Below are 14,898 nucleotides of genomic sequence, written 5' to 3' on the forward strand. Positions count from 1 at the left end.
TGGAAAAATGCCCCAACTGCAAACATTACTGATGTAACCAGATTAGTCCAGCAATGCTACTCCTTTGAACGCATACTAGCCATTAACTCTCTAAGCCCTTGTACACATGGTCGGAAATTTCAACGGAAAATGTCCGATTGGACCGTGTTGTCGGATAATCCGACCGTGTGGGCTCCATCTGACTTTTTCCGTCGGAATGTCCGACCAACAAAGTTTGAGAGCTGGATATAAAAATTTTCCGACAACATGATCCGATCGGACTTTGTCTGATCGTTTGTAGAGAATTCCGATCGGACAAAGTGCCACGCATGCTCAGATCAAATTCCTAGACCAAAGCTATTGGCTACTAGCCTGAACGTAGTCCCATCGTAGCTAAATAACGTCATCACGTTACGTACGATCGGATTTTCCGACAACTTTGTCCGACTGTGTGTATGCAACACCAGTTTCGGACAAAATCCGTCGGACAAATTCCGATGGATTTTGTTGGTGGACTGGGCTAAAATGTGACAAATTCGATAAAATCTGGTGTATATGGACAGCCAAATATAAAGCCGCGTACACACGTAGCCGTCTATCCAACGGACTTAGTCTGGCGGACTTCCCGCCAGACTGTGCGCCGTACTTTCCGAACGGGCTACTTGCCCACACACGGCACTTTTTCAGCGGACTAATACGGCGTACTAAGTCCGCCGTACTATCCGCCCTACTGAACGGACTCGCCCACGCACGCGGAGGAAAGTCATTTCGAGCGCGTCTCCAGGTAGGCAGGGCCCGCGAAGGAGACGCCGATGGCCCCGCCACCTGGTATGGACTTAAAGGGGAACCCCAACGCCGAAAAAAATCGGCGTGGGGTCCCCCCAAGTCCACAACAGACCCTTGTCCGAGCACGCTACCCGGCCGGCCAGGAAAGGAGGGGCGAGCGAGCCGTACCAGGCCGCGTACCCCATACTCATTCACATAGGGTGGGGGGCCGGTATCCGGGGGCCCCCTTATTAAAGGGGGCTCCCGGGTTCCAATAAGCCCCTCGCCCGCAGACCCCGACAACCAACGGCCAGGGTTGTCGGGAAGAGGCCCTTGTCCTCATCAACATGGGGACAAGGTGCTTTGGGGTGAGGGGGGCCATGCGGCCCCCCCTTCCCCAAGGCACCCCCCATGTTGAGGGCACGCGGCCTGGTCCGGCTCAAGGGGGGGTGCTCGCTTGCCCCTCCTTTCCTGGCCGGCCGGGTAGCGTGCTCGGACAAGGGTCTGTTGTGGACTTAGGGGGGACCCCCACGCCGATTTTTTTCAGCGTTGGGGTTCCCCTTTAAGTCCATACCAGGTGGTGGGGCCAGCGACGTGTCCTTCGCGGGCCCCGCCTACCTGGAGACCCGCTTGAAATGAGCGGACTTTTCTCTGGGAAAAGTCCGTTCATTTCAAAAGTACGGCGGACTGGCATACACACGGCCGGATTGTCCGCCGAAATGCGAGTCCGGCGGGAAGATTGGAGTGCAAAACTACTTTCTAAGTCCGCCGTACTTTCGGGTCAAAAAAGTATGCCGGAGGCTACACACGGGGGGATTGTCCGGCGGACTTCAGTTTGCCGGACTTTTCCACTCGCTTGTTTGATCGTGTGTACGCGGCATAAGAGTTCATAAATACCTGAGAAGTGTACTTTGATAAATCCAAATGAAAATGGTGTGTACGAAGCATGTGTGCTTACTGTTACTTTATATATTTTTTTGTTTTTTACTTCCTTGTCCTATTTTCTTTACTGTTGATAAAATTTAATAAAAATCTAAATGATAAAAAAAAAGAAATCAGCGGACATCTTACTACACCCAGCTACGTCTTGAATTTAAAGCGGAGTTCCAGGCTTTTTTTAGTTTATTAAAAGTCAGCAGCTGCAAAAAGTGTAGCTGGTGACTTTTAATAAACACAGCGATGCTGCCGCCCGAAGTCTCGCTTCTCTCCCCCCTCCTCTCCGTGCCGCCGCCACCATAGAAACTGTTGGCACCCGGTCTGTGACAGCTTACGGCTTCACAGCCGGGGGGGCACTGCGCATGCGTGAGTCGTTGCTGGAACAGGAAGTACCACTCAAAACTAGGCACCCCACCCCCCCCAAAAAAAATGACTTGCCAAATGTGGCATGTGAGGGGGCGAGGAGTGCTTTAAGCGAAAGTTCCACTTTTGGGTGGAACTTCGCTTTAACAATAATTTTAGCAATGAAGTGAGTGTATATAAATAAATATAGTATATTCATAGCTCCCAACTATCCCTGATTTGGAGCAATGCCCCTCTTTCCCTCTTCCCCCTCATTTTGGCCTGATCTATATAGTTGTTATATAAAATTCACTTTTTTTTTTCTTTCTAAATGTGTTTCCCAGAGCTAAACCTTTCATCTGATTTCTAAATTGCTGCATTTGTACATTTTAAAAGCCAATATAAAGGAATAGTAGTGGTAAAGAAAAGTCCTTGTGGATTTAATTAACCTTTTTTTTGTTAATTCTCCTTTAAGGGGGTGTGGCAGGGGGCGTGTCCTATGCCTACATACGTTTGTTGGTAGGTGTCCCTCATTCCCATCTCAAAATGTTGGGAGATACTGACAGCTGTGATGCTGTTTGCATGTTTCATTTGTAAAGCCTAAAGGCTTAGCGCTGAGCAGTGCAGGGTGTACCAACATGGCCTCCACCTTCCTACTGCTGGCGTCCAGCTTTTATTCATGTAAATGTAGCATCAAAACAGCATCACACATTTCAACATACTATATTTATCTATATACGCTCCCTTTATTGCTAAAATTACTGTTAAATTCAAAACATAGCTGGGTGTAGTAAGATGTCGACTGCCTTCTCCTGACTGCAGGTGCTCTTTCAGATGAGCAAGCCTGGTAGTGGTGGACGCGAGCGAGGATGATGGAACATCAATTCAGTTACCTAATCTGACAGGGTCGCCGATTCTGACGGAACAACAGCATCCGTAGTAAGGGAAACAGGAAGTGAAGCTGCAAGGCTTCACATCCTGTTTCCTACTGTGATCGCACGAGTCGCGACACGGGAGGGTCCAAACAAGTGGAGTTTTCCCTTCCACTGAGAAAGCCCTTCCTGAAGACTCCTGGGATGTATGACAACCATTTGCCTAGTCCTGCAAACCAGGAAGTAACTGAAGAAATGTACAAAAGGAAAGTATATCATATTTACTTGTTTAAAACTTTCTATCTATTTAATGATGCCAGCAGCAAAACAATTAAAAATAGTCAATGTTGAGGGTTTTTTTTTTTTTTTTAAATCAATATAAAGTGCTGAAAAAATGGACTTTGTAGGCACCAATTATAAAATAAAACTACATAACAGTTTATTAAACACATAATAGTACAAACAATCAAATTTAAAAACTTTTTTGCAATAAAATATGCAAGACTGACATCTCTCTAAGGCTAGGTTCACATTGCTGCGATGCGGGAACGCCGCGAATCCGCGGCGTTTTCCCGCATCGCATACCTCCCGCCGGCAGTTCACACTGCCCTATGCGGACGGCTGGGGGTGTCAATGTTATGTTAATGACACCCCCAGATCCGTCGGCATATCGCAGTGCGATCTGCCGACTCGCACAGGAATCGGATCGCATGGTGTGAACCCCCATGCGATCCGATTCCGTTGCGGACCCAAAAAAGGGTCCCGTGCGAGTTTGCTGCGGGACCGCTGCGAGTTCAGCCATACTATCTGTATGGCTGAACTCGCAGCGCTACGGAGATCGGATGTGATTTGCTGTGCGAATCACATCCGGTTCTCCCCCCGCAGCGGTGTGAACCCAGCCTAAGACAAAAAATGCATGACATTATACATCATTGCAATCCTGCAAACACGATGTAGTATGCAAGAAAAAAGCACTCTACGTGTTTCGCAATTGAAAGCTTCTTCAGGAGATTATTAGTTGTTCTACAAGAGAGGAATGTTGAGGGAGAGAAGTTCCGTTTTAATTATCCAAGACAAATAAATCATACAGTAGCTCCCCACTATCCCTGATTTCAAGGGACTGTCCCTGGTTTGGAGCAATATCCCTCTTGTCCCTCATTCCTCCTCATTTGTCCCTCAATTTAGTCTGATCTATATAGATGTATATAAAATGCAGTTTTTATCTATCAAAAAGTGTTTCCCAGCGCTAAATCTTTCATCTGATTCCTAAATTGCTACATTTGTAAATTCCATAAGCCAAATATAAAGGAATAGTAGTGGTAAAAAAAAAGCACTTGTGGGTTCAACCAATCTTGTTTTTTTGTACAATTCTCCTTTAACCATTTTCAGCTCCGGACCATTTTGCTGGTCAAAGACCAGACCACTTTTTGCGATTCGGCACTGCGTCGCTTTAACCGACAATTGCGCGGTCGTGCGACGTGGCTCCCAAACAAAATTGACGTCCTTTTTTCCCCACAAATAGAGCTTTCTTTTGGTGGTATTTGATCACCTCTGCGGTTTTAATTTTTTTTTGCGCTATAACGAAAAATAGAGCGACAATTTTGAAAAAAAAAACGCATTATTTTTTACTTTTTGTTATAATAAATATCCCCCAAAAATATATAAAAAAATAGAACTCCCTCAGTTTAGGCCGATACGTATTCTTCTACATATTTTTGGTAAAAAAAAAAAATCACGATCATTGATTGGTTTGTGCAAAAGTATAGCGTTTACAATATAGGGGATAGTTTTACGGCATTTTTATTAATAATTTTTTTTTTTGTAGTAATGGCGGCGATCAGCGATTTGTATTGTGAGTGCGACATTATGGCGGCATTTTTGACACATTTTTGGGACCATTGTCATTTATACAGCGATCAGTGCTATACAAATGCACTGATTCCTGTGTAAATGGCTCATGGGGGTCCTGAACGGCATGCGAGCGTGCCGGGCGGCATATAGAAATGGACGTACCTGTACGCCAATATGCCTGCCCGTGTCATTCTGCCGACGTACATCGGCGTGCGCCGGTCGGAAACTGGTTAAGGGGGCGTGGCAAAGGGGTGAGTCCTATGCCTGCATACTTTTGCTGATAGGTGTCCCTCATTCCTATCTCAAAAAGTTGGGAGGTGTGAGTAAATGACTTTTTAACTCAGTGCTTCTCGCTACTTTGTTGTCCCCCATGATGACTTGTTTCAGTATGTATAGATCTGCTAGAGCAGCCTTTCAACACCGAGGAACCCTTGGAATAGTTCTCAGGTCTCGGGGGAACCCTTGCTAAAAATTAGAACTCTACAACTCATGATACACTAGTGTGATGGTCAGTGGGAAGAATGGTCCTTACACTTGTGGTCATTGGGAAGAATTACCCCCCTTACAGGTAGCTAAAAAGATCAATGGTGTCGGTGGGAACTTACCGTATATACTCGAGTATAAGCCGAGATTTTCAGCCTCTTTTTTGAGGCTGAAAGTGCCCCCCTCGGCTTATACTCGAGTCATCGCTGTCTGCCCGCTCGATCAGCGTGTCGAGCAGACAGACAGCGGCCATTCTATTCAAAAGCCGCGCCTCCGGCTCCGCCTTCGCCTGTGATAGGCGGAACACTGAATTTCCCAGCAGCCTGTGTTCCGCCTATCACGGACATCGTATCATCCTCGTACTACGGACGAGGATGATACGACGTCTGTGATAGGCGGAACACAGGCTGCTGGGAAATTCAGTGTTCCGCCTATCACAGGCGAAGGCGGCGGCGCAGCTTTTGAACTTTACAATGGCCGCCGACGAAGAGGGCACGGGACGGAGGCAAGGGAAGGCACGGCACGGGACGGGACGGGACGGCGGCGGCAAGGCACGGCACGACACGGGACGGATGCAAGGAGGCAAGTCACGGCACGGGACGGAGGCAAGGAGGCAAGGCACGGGACGGAGGCTCGGGACAAAGGTAGGCTGGACACACACACACACACACACACACACACACACACACACACACACACACAGATGGAGACACACACAGGGATGGATGGATGGATGGATGGAGACACACACACACACAGGGATGGATGGATGGATGGATGGAGACACACACACACAGGGATGGATGGATGGATGGATGGAGACACACACACACAGGGATGGATGGACGGACACACAGGGATGGACGGACACACAGGGATGGACGGACACACAGGGATGGACGGACACACAGGGATGGACGGACACACACACAGGGATGGACAGGCATGTCTCACCCTCGGCTTATACACGAGTCAATAAGTTTGCCAGTTTTTTTGGGGGTAAATTGGGGGCCTCGGCTTATATTCGGGTCGGCCTATACTCGAGTATATACGGTATCTGAGAGGCAGAAATTGCCCAATGCTGAAGGAACCCCTAGCAATCTCTGGAGGAACCCTAAGGTTCCACGGAACCCTGGTTGAGAATCACTGTGCTAGAGTAATGTCTTGTATCACTATGCAGTAACTATTTTTTTTTTTACATGTGCTGAGTGTACAGACCACTCGTTCATAACCTTTTCACCCTAGAGCAGGGGTCTCCAAACTTTTCAAGTATGAGAGCCATTTGGTGAATTTCACAAATATTTTATGGGCAACGAAAAAAGGCCCACCTTACATCCCGAAGAAGCCATCATAGTCCCCCTCCTACATCCAAATGGCATCGGGTCCTGTTCGATTTGGAAACGAGTGGATGACTAGTTTACTTTAACCACTTCAGCCCCGGAAGGATTTGCCCCCTTAATGACCAGGCCATTTTTTTTTGCAATTCGTCACTTTAACTGGCAAATGCGCGGCCGTGCGACGGTGTACCCGAACAAAATTGGCATTCTTTTTTCCCACAAATCCTTCCAGACCCTGGAGCAGCTCTGTGCCGTCAAATGATAGTGGACTATAGCCTGCAATAAGCTGGCTCTGGGTTACAGGACAGGCCCGCCAGGCCTTGTCTTGTGGCCCTTGCACACAGTCTTGCCCCCTAAGCATGGAAGAACTCCATTCCAAGACCTCCAGCTCTCACTCCGTGCTGTCACTTGTAAACACAGGGGTTGAGGTGTATAGTGCACCCCTAAACCCTGCACTCTCTACACAGCACACTCCTGAAGTCTGTACACAGCACATCCCTGAACCCTGCACTGTGTATGTAAGGCACTCCTGAACCCTGCACTCTGTGCATAGGACACCAATGGAACTGAACTCTATACATAGCACACCACTGAACCCTACACTCTGTACATAGTGTAATCCTGAACTCTGCACTGTGTACGTAATGTACTCCTGAACTCTGCACTCTGTGCATAGGACACCAATGGAACTGAACTCTATACATAGCACACCACTGAACCCTACACTCTGTACATAGTGTAATCCTGAACTCTGCACTGTGTACGTAATGTACTCCTGAACTCTGCACTCTGTGCATAGGGCACCACTGGAACTGCACTCTGTACATAGAGCACCTCTGAACCCTACACTCTGTACATAGCATAATCCTTAACCCTGCACTCTGTACGTAATGCACTCCTGAACCCTACACTCTGTACATAGTGTAATCCTGAAGTCTGCACTGTGTACGTAACATACTCCTGATCCCTGCACTCTGTGCATAGGGCACCACTGAAACTGCACTCTGTACATAGCACACCCCTCAACCCTACACTCTGTACATAGTGTAATCCTGAACCCTACACTCTGTACGTAGTGTAATCCTGAACTCTGCACTATGTACGTAACACACTCCTGAACCCTGCACTCTGTATAGGGCACCACTGGAACTGCACTCCCTAGAAAGTGTACCCCTGAACCCTACACTCTGTACATAGTGTAATCCTGAACCCTACACTCTGTACATAGCACAATCCTGAACACCACACTCTGTACGTAAAACACTCCTGAACCCTGCACTCTGTATAGGGCACCAATGGAACTGCACTCCCTAGAAAGTGTACCCCTCAACCCTACACTCTATACATAGTGTAATCCTGAACCCTACACTCTGAACATAATGCACCCCTGGACCCTACACTCAAAATCCTGAACCCTGCACTCTGTGCATAAGGCACTGCTGGAACTGTGCTCTGTACATAGCACACCCCTGAACCCTACACCCTATATGTAGTGTAATCCTGATCCCTGCACTGTGTATGTAATGCGCTCCTAAACCCTACAATCTGTATAGGGCACCACTGGAACTGCATTCTCTAAATAGTGTACCTCTGAACCCTACACTCTGCTGGAACTGTGCTCTGTACATAGCGCACCCCTGAACCGCACACCCTGTACGTAGTGCAATCCTGAGCTCTACACTCTGTACGTAACGCACTCCTGAACCTTGCATGTAGCATAATCCCGAATTCTGCATGAACGGCTCTTTGTAGGCAACTATACTGCTAATGCAGCACTCGATAAAATTGGAGTTTGACACCCCTGCTTTATACTATCTCCCAGCTCTTGATATATACTTACTTTTTAGATTTATTTCTTGGCTTTTCTTTGTCACAGTGCTCGTTTTAGGTGTCGCAGCACAGTAATATTTCCCAAAACGTTTTCCGGCGGGAATTGTGCTTTGATTAGCCAAGCTGAATCTCTGAATGATCTGTCCATCTTTGTAGAACCCATACAACAGTTCTGTTTTCAGTTTGTATTTCGAGGCAGTTGCCTGACATTTTAGAGTCACGTTATAACCTGCTTTTGCTGGATTTGGGGTCACGCTGATTACAGGGACTGTGAACAGTTCTGTAAAAACACAAATGTCACAAGGTAAATGGTCGTTCTTCTATGAAGGAAAAAAACAGAGCCATGAGCAGGAATGGCTGCCCGCCATGTACATATTTAATTACCTACTATATATATATATATATATATATATATATATATATATATATATATAGAAACAGGGTTTTGAAACACAGACTGATACAGTTATTTACATTAAAGTGGTTGTAAAACCTTCCACATACACGGACACACGGTGACACACGGAGATGAAACAAATCCCCCTACATAAGTTGTACCTGTTTAGCTGCAGGATTTATAAAGCTTATTTGAGCTGTCAGGAAAAAGGGTGTGGAGAGGTGAAGTTACACTCTGCAGAGCTCAGTGAGGGGAGCTGATTGGAGGGAAGGGACACACCCAGGGGCGGACTGACCATTGGGCCACTCGGGCATTGCCCGAGGGCCCCATGCCACTAGGGTCTCCATCTGGGTTGCCAGCCTCAGTAAAACCAGGGACAGTATGTAAAAATCTGCGTTTTTTTTTTTACAATGTTTTTTTACAATTTTTTTTAAATGTCCCTTACCGACATCCTTTTGGTCTAAAAATCCCAAGATTATAGCTGCCCCACCTCTCCAGTACCTTCTCAGCCAATAGAAACATGTCTATGTATACTGTGTGATTGTATACTGTGTGGACCCATAAGCCCAGATTGCCTGGGGGCCCCATAATCTCCTATTGCCCGGGGGCCCCATTAGTTGTCAGTCCACCCCTGGACACACACCCCCTTACACACAACACACAGTGCTGAGGCTGTCAATCGTATTCTGTGTGCTGGAAATCCCTCCCCGTCACCTTTTTTTCTCTTGGTGTCATGAAAACTTGTCAGAAGTGACTCGAGCTGCTAGCAGAGGAACGGGGCTGCATATAGAAATGGCACATAGTGCTCTGAGGCAAGTAAACACTATACTGTAGAGGGATATGCTTTGTTCCTATTACATGCCTGAGGTTTACAACCACTTTTAGCATCTCCATTATACATGTACAATATATATGCAGTGCCTTGAAATAGTATTCATACCCCTTGTAATTTCCCAAATTTTTTCATGTTACAATCAAAAACATCCATGTATTTTCTTTGGATTTTATGTGATAGACCAACACAAAGTGCCACATAATTGTGAAGTGGAAGGAAAATTATAAATTGCTTTCAATTTTTATTACAAATAAATATTTGAAAAGTGTGGCATTCATTTGTATTCAACCCCCCCTTTACTCTTATACCCCTAACTACAATCTAGTGAAACTAATTGCCTACAGAAGTCACCTAAAAAGTAAATAGAGTCCACCTGTGTGTAATGTAATCTCAGTATAAATACAGCTGTTCTGTGAAGCCGTCAGAGGTGTGTTAGAGAACCTTAGTGAACAAACAGCATGATGAAGGTCAAGGAACACACCAGACAGGTCAGGGAAAAAAGTTGTGGAGAAGTTTAAAGCAGGGTTAGGTTATAACAAAGTATCCCAAGCTTTGAACATCTCACGGAGCACTGTTCAATCCATCATGGAAAGAGTATGGCACAACTACAAACCTACCAAGACATGGCCGTCCACCTAAACTGACCGGCCGGGCAAGGAGAGCATTCATCGGAGAAGCAGCCAAGAGGCCCATGGTAACTCTGGAGGAGCTGCAGAGATCCACAGCTCAGGTGGGAGAATCTGTCCACAGGACAACTATTAGTCGTGTACTCAACAAAAAAAAGACATTGTTAGAGGAAAGCCATAAGAAGTCCTGTTTGCAGTTTGCGAGAAGCCATGTGGGGGACTCAGCAAACATGTGGAAGAAGGTGCTATGGTCAATTGAGACAAAAATTAAATTTTTTGGCCTAAAAGCAATACGATATGTGTGGCGGAAAACTAAAATACACATCACCCTGAACACACCGTCCCTACTGTGAAACATGGTGGTGGCAGGATCATGTTGTGGGGATGCTTTTCTTTAGCAGGGACAGGGAAGCTGGTCAGAGTTGATGGAAAGATGGATGGGGCCAAATACAGGGCAATCTTATAAGAAAACCTGTTATGCCGCGTACACACGTCCGGACTTTCCGGCAGACTAGGTTCAACGGTCTTCCCGACGGACGTTCGGCGGAGTTCCGATGGACTTTGCGAATGCACGGACTTGGTCACACACGAACAGACTAAGTCCGTTCGAAAGTCCATTAGTTTTGAATGTGATGGAGTAAGATGGGACTAAAAAAGGAAGTTCAATAGCCAGTAGCCAATAGCTGCCCTTGCATCGTATTGGTCCGTCGGACCAGCACACAGAGAGTTTTCCCGATGGGAATTGAGTCCGTCGGACAGATTTGAAACATGTTCTATTTCTAGGACCGTCTGATTTTTTTAACAAAAAAGGATCGGATTATCTCACACACGATCAGATTGGCCCACACACGATCGGCACTGGGGCTGCTGGCTTGTCTGAATCACTTTGCTTCCACCTCCGTGGATGGCGTGCATTCCACTGGCCGTGTACAGCAACCAGAGGGACCGGAAGTGGCGTGGGGTAACGTGACCAGGTACCGCCGCCGATGTACGTTTCGTCGGTTACGTCTTCTCCCGAAGGCGTAACCGACGAAACGTACGTCTGCGGCAGTACCTGGTCACATTATCTCATGCCGCTTCTGGTCCCTCTGGTACACGGCCAGTGGAACGCACGCCATCCACGGAGGTGCGTGTCTTGGTGAAGGAATAAACCTTATCAATATCACACAGCAAGAAATTTCTGTCACTGGATGTTCAAGATTGCTTATACTTTGTTGGGACTATTTTGATATTTTTTTTGTTTTTCACATATGTGCATTTTACTAGAATAAAATGGCCTACAGCTGTGACCATAAAATAATGAATATTTTACACAGCTGCAATGATTTTTAATATCTGCATAAGGTTGTTCTGTGGAAAAAGGTGAACGTAGCCTGTAACCCCTCCCCTTCCCTTAGCCGAAAGAAAGCTATAGTGTGGGGTTAATTTGCCAGTAGGGCGTATATTGTGGTCGATCGCGCTGAACCCTGCGGTGTGCTCTGTGATCACTAAATCCTTTGGACTTAGCTGATCACAGATCGGGGTAAAGGGCCAATCACAGCAGCCCTTTACCACGCAATCAGCCGTGTCCAATGACAGCTGATCACAGAAGCAAACACAAGCCGTTTGTCAGCTTTTCTTTCCTCATGCTGAGGAGAGAGAAAAAAAGAGCCAACAACCGCCTTGTGTTGAAGGGACATCAGTGATCAGGGATTATCAGTGCAGTCTCAACAGTGCCCACCAGTGCTACCAATCAGTGCCCAGTGACCTGTCATTAGTATCGGTAGTGGGAATAGTGTCCCATTATTGGTATCAGTGGGATGAATAGAGCTACATCATTAGTATCAGTGGGAGGAATCATGCCCCATCATTGGCATCAGTGGGAAGGATAGTGTTCCGCTGTTGGTGTCAATGGGGGAAATAATGCCCCATTGTTGGCATAAAAGGAGGGAATAGTGCCCCATCATTGGTGTAAGTGCGAGGAATAATTCCCCATTACTGATGTCAGTGGGAGGAATAATATTCCATCATTGGTGTCAATGGTAGGAATAGTGCCCCACCATTGGTATCAGTGGAATAAATAGCGCCCCATCATTAGTATCAGTGTGAGGAATAGTGCCCCATTATTGGTATCAGTGGGAGGAATAGTGCCCCATCAGTGGTGTCAATGGGAGAAATAGTGTCTCATCATTGGTGTCAGTGGGAGGGATAGCGTTCCATTATTGGTATTAGTGGGAGGAATAATGCCCCATCATTGGTATTAAAATGGAGCCCCATTGCTGGTAGATAGTTAGTAAGTTTGAACAAAGACACCAGTCCATCCAGAGTGAGTGTCTCAATTGTCCCTATCCCTGTACAATGCACACTCACATCGGTCCCTACCCTCAAGGAGCCCACAATCCAAGGTGGTCCCCATTCCTATACTAGGGATAATTTTGGACAGAAGCCAAGTAACCTACCAGCATATCTTTGGAGCGTGGGAGGAAACCAGAGGTGGAGTTTTGGTTGGAATTCGAACCAGCGACCCTTCGTACTAGCTAGGCGAGAGCGCTACCCACCACACCACTGTGCCGCCCGTGTTGCCCTGGTGTCAATGGGAGGAATAGTGCTCTGTCATTGGTAGTGGTAACTGCCACTGCTTTCAACAAACTGCTAGCAGGCTTCAGTATGCATCAGTAAACTTCAGCATCACTCGAAGCCTGTTAAAAGCCTAATGAAGTCTGCTAGCAGTTTGTTTGAAGGACAGTCAGCTCTACCATTAAGAGCTGTGTTCAACTTCCCAACATGAAGCTTGATGACAGCTTTGCAAATATTCCGTTACACATTTCTTTTTCACTTAGTGAAGCTTGTATGTACAAACCCTCCCAATGTTTCCCATCTACTGTATATTAGTTCTATCCTGTTCCCAAGTATTACCATGACCACTATTCAATTGGCCAAGTGTCGGAGTGTGTCCCACACTGTGTGCCAGCTGCTAACACCCTATTGCAGAAACATAAGAAAGACTTTTGGCATCAGTCATGGAGCGGCTGAAGGAAAAATGGTTTGCATGGAAACAAACTGTGGGCTCCTTGAGGGTAGGGACCAATGTGAGTGTGCAATGTACAGGGATAGGGAGAATTGAAGACACTCACTCAGGTTGAACTGGATGGACTGGTGTCTTTATTCAACCTTACTAACTATGAAACTATGAAACAAGGAGCTCTCAAATTGCAGGAATTATCATGTGAGTCATTCATCCTTAATGGCCAATTTCCTACTCATTTCAGGGAACGGGACTGGAATCCCAAAAGGGCTGCAAATTTCAAGCTTTATGGAAGCAACAGATGACTTGTCAAGGTTTGAAAGAACAAGCAATATGTTACCCTACTATGTCCAAAGACAAGAATAGAGAAAGAATTGAACATTACAATTAATTATAAGGAAGGGGTAGATGGAACATTTTTTGTAGACTGTGCAGCTTCACAAGGGCATTTCGGGACTTGGGGACCCATTTACACTAGATGTGTGTGTTGGCGGGTTCTGGGACCCCTTCTACTGTTAGCCCTTGTACACACGGTCGGAGATTCAGACGGAATGTGTCCTATCGGACCATAGGACAATGTCGGATATTCCGACTGTGTGTGGTCTCCATCGGACTGTTTCCGTTGGAGTATCCGACGGACCAAGTTTTCCAACTTGTCTGTAAAATTTTCCGACAAAATGCTCCGATCGGACATACTCCGATCATGTGTAGCCTACTCCGACGGACAAAGTGCCACGCATGCTCAGATCAAATTCCTAGACCAAAGCTATTGGCTACTAGCCTGAACGTAGTCCCGTCGTAACGAAATAACGTCATCACGTTATGTACAATCGGATTTTCCGACAACTTCGTCCGACCGTGTGTATGCAACAGTTTCGGACAAAATCCATCGGACAAAATCCAACGGATTTGGTTGACAGAATGTCCGACCGTGTGTACAGGGGCTAACATAGACCCAGAGGCTTTCTTCATAATGCTGCAGCCTGTCTATCTATCTATCTATCTATCTATCTATCTATCTATCTATCTATCTATCTATCTATCTATCTATCTATCTATCTATCTGTCTGTCTATCTATCTATCTATCTATCTATCTATCTATCTATCTATCTATCTATCCATCTATCCATCTATCCATCTATCCATCTATCTACGCTATATTGTCAAAGTATTCGGACACCTGCCTTTACACACATGACCTTTAATGGCATCCCCGTTTTAGTCTGTAGGGTATCAATATTGACCCACCCCTTGCAGCTATAACAGCTTCAACTCTTCTGGGAAGGCCGTCCACAAGATTTAGGAGTGTGTCTATGGGAATGTTTGACCATTCTTCCAGAAGAACATTTGTGAGGTCCGGCACTGATGTTAGACAAGAAAGCCTGGCTCATAGTTTCCGCTCTAATTCATCTTAAAGGTGTTCTATCGGGTTGAAGTCAGGACTCTGTGTAGGCCAGTGAAGTTCCTCCACCCCCAAACTCGCTCATCCATGTCTTTGTGGACTTTGCTTTGTTCATTGGAGCGCAGTCATGTTGGAACAGGAAGGGGCCATCCCCAAACTGTTCCCACAAAGTTGGGAGCATGAAATTGTCCAAAAGTCTACCTCTCCTCCTTTCATCCTTATTATTGTGCCTCTGTAA

The 14,898-nt window shown here is 46.3% G+C and overlaps 1 protein-coding gene across 1 annotated transcript in view; it reads right to left on the reverse strand.

The window, feature by feature from the left end:
* LOC143958875 (Fc receptor-like protein 4) overlaps window positions 1–14,898 on the reverse strand; it is a 69,717-nt gene that overhangs the window by 13,562 nt on the left and 41,257 nt on the right. Inside the window, exon 5 of the mRNA XM_077467857.1 lies at window positions 8,406–8,675. Coding sequence (XP_077323983.1) covers window positions 8,406–8,675 — 270 coding nt within the window. The remainder of the gene's footprint in view (window positions 1–8,405; window positions 8,676–14,898) is intronic.

This window comes from Lithobates pipiens, unplaced genomic scaffold, assembly GCF_037356315.1.
Source record: "Lithobates pipiens isolate NorthernLeopardFrog02 unplaced genomic scaffold, aLitPip1_a1.2 Scaffold_62, whole genome shotgun sequence".
NCBI lineage: Eukaryota > Metazoa > Chordata > Amphibia > Anura > Ranidae > Lithobates > Lithobates pipiens.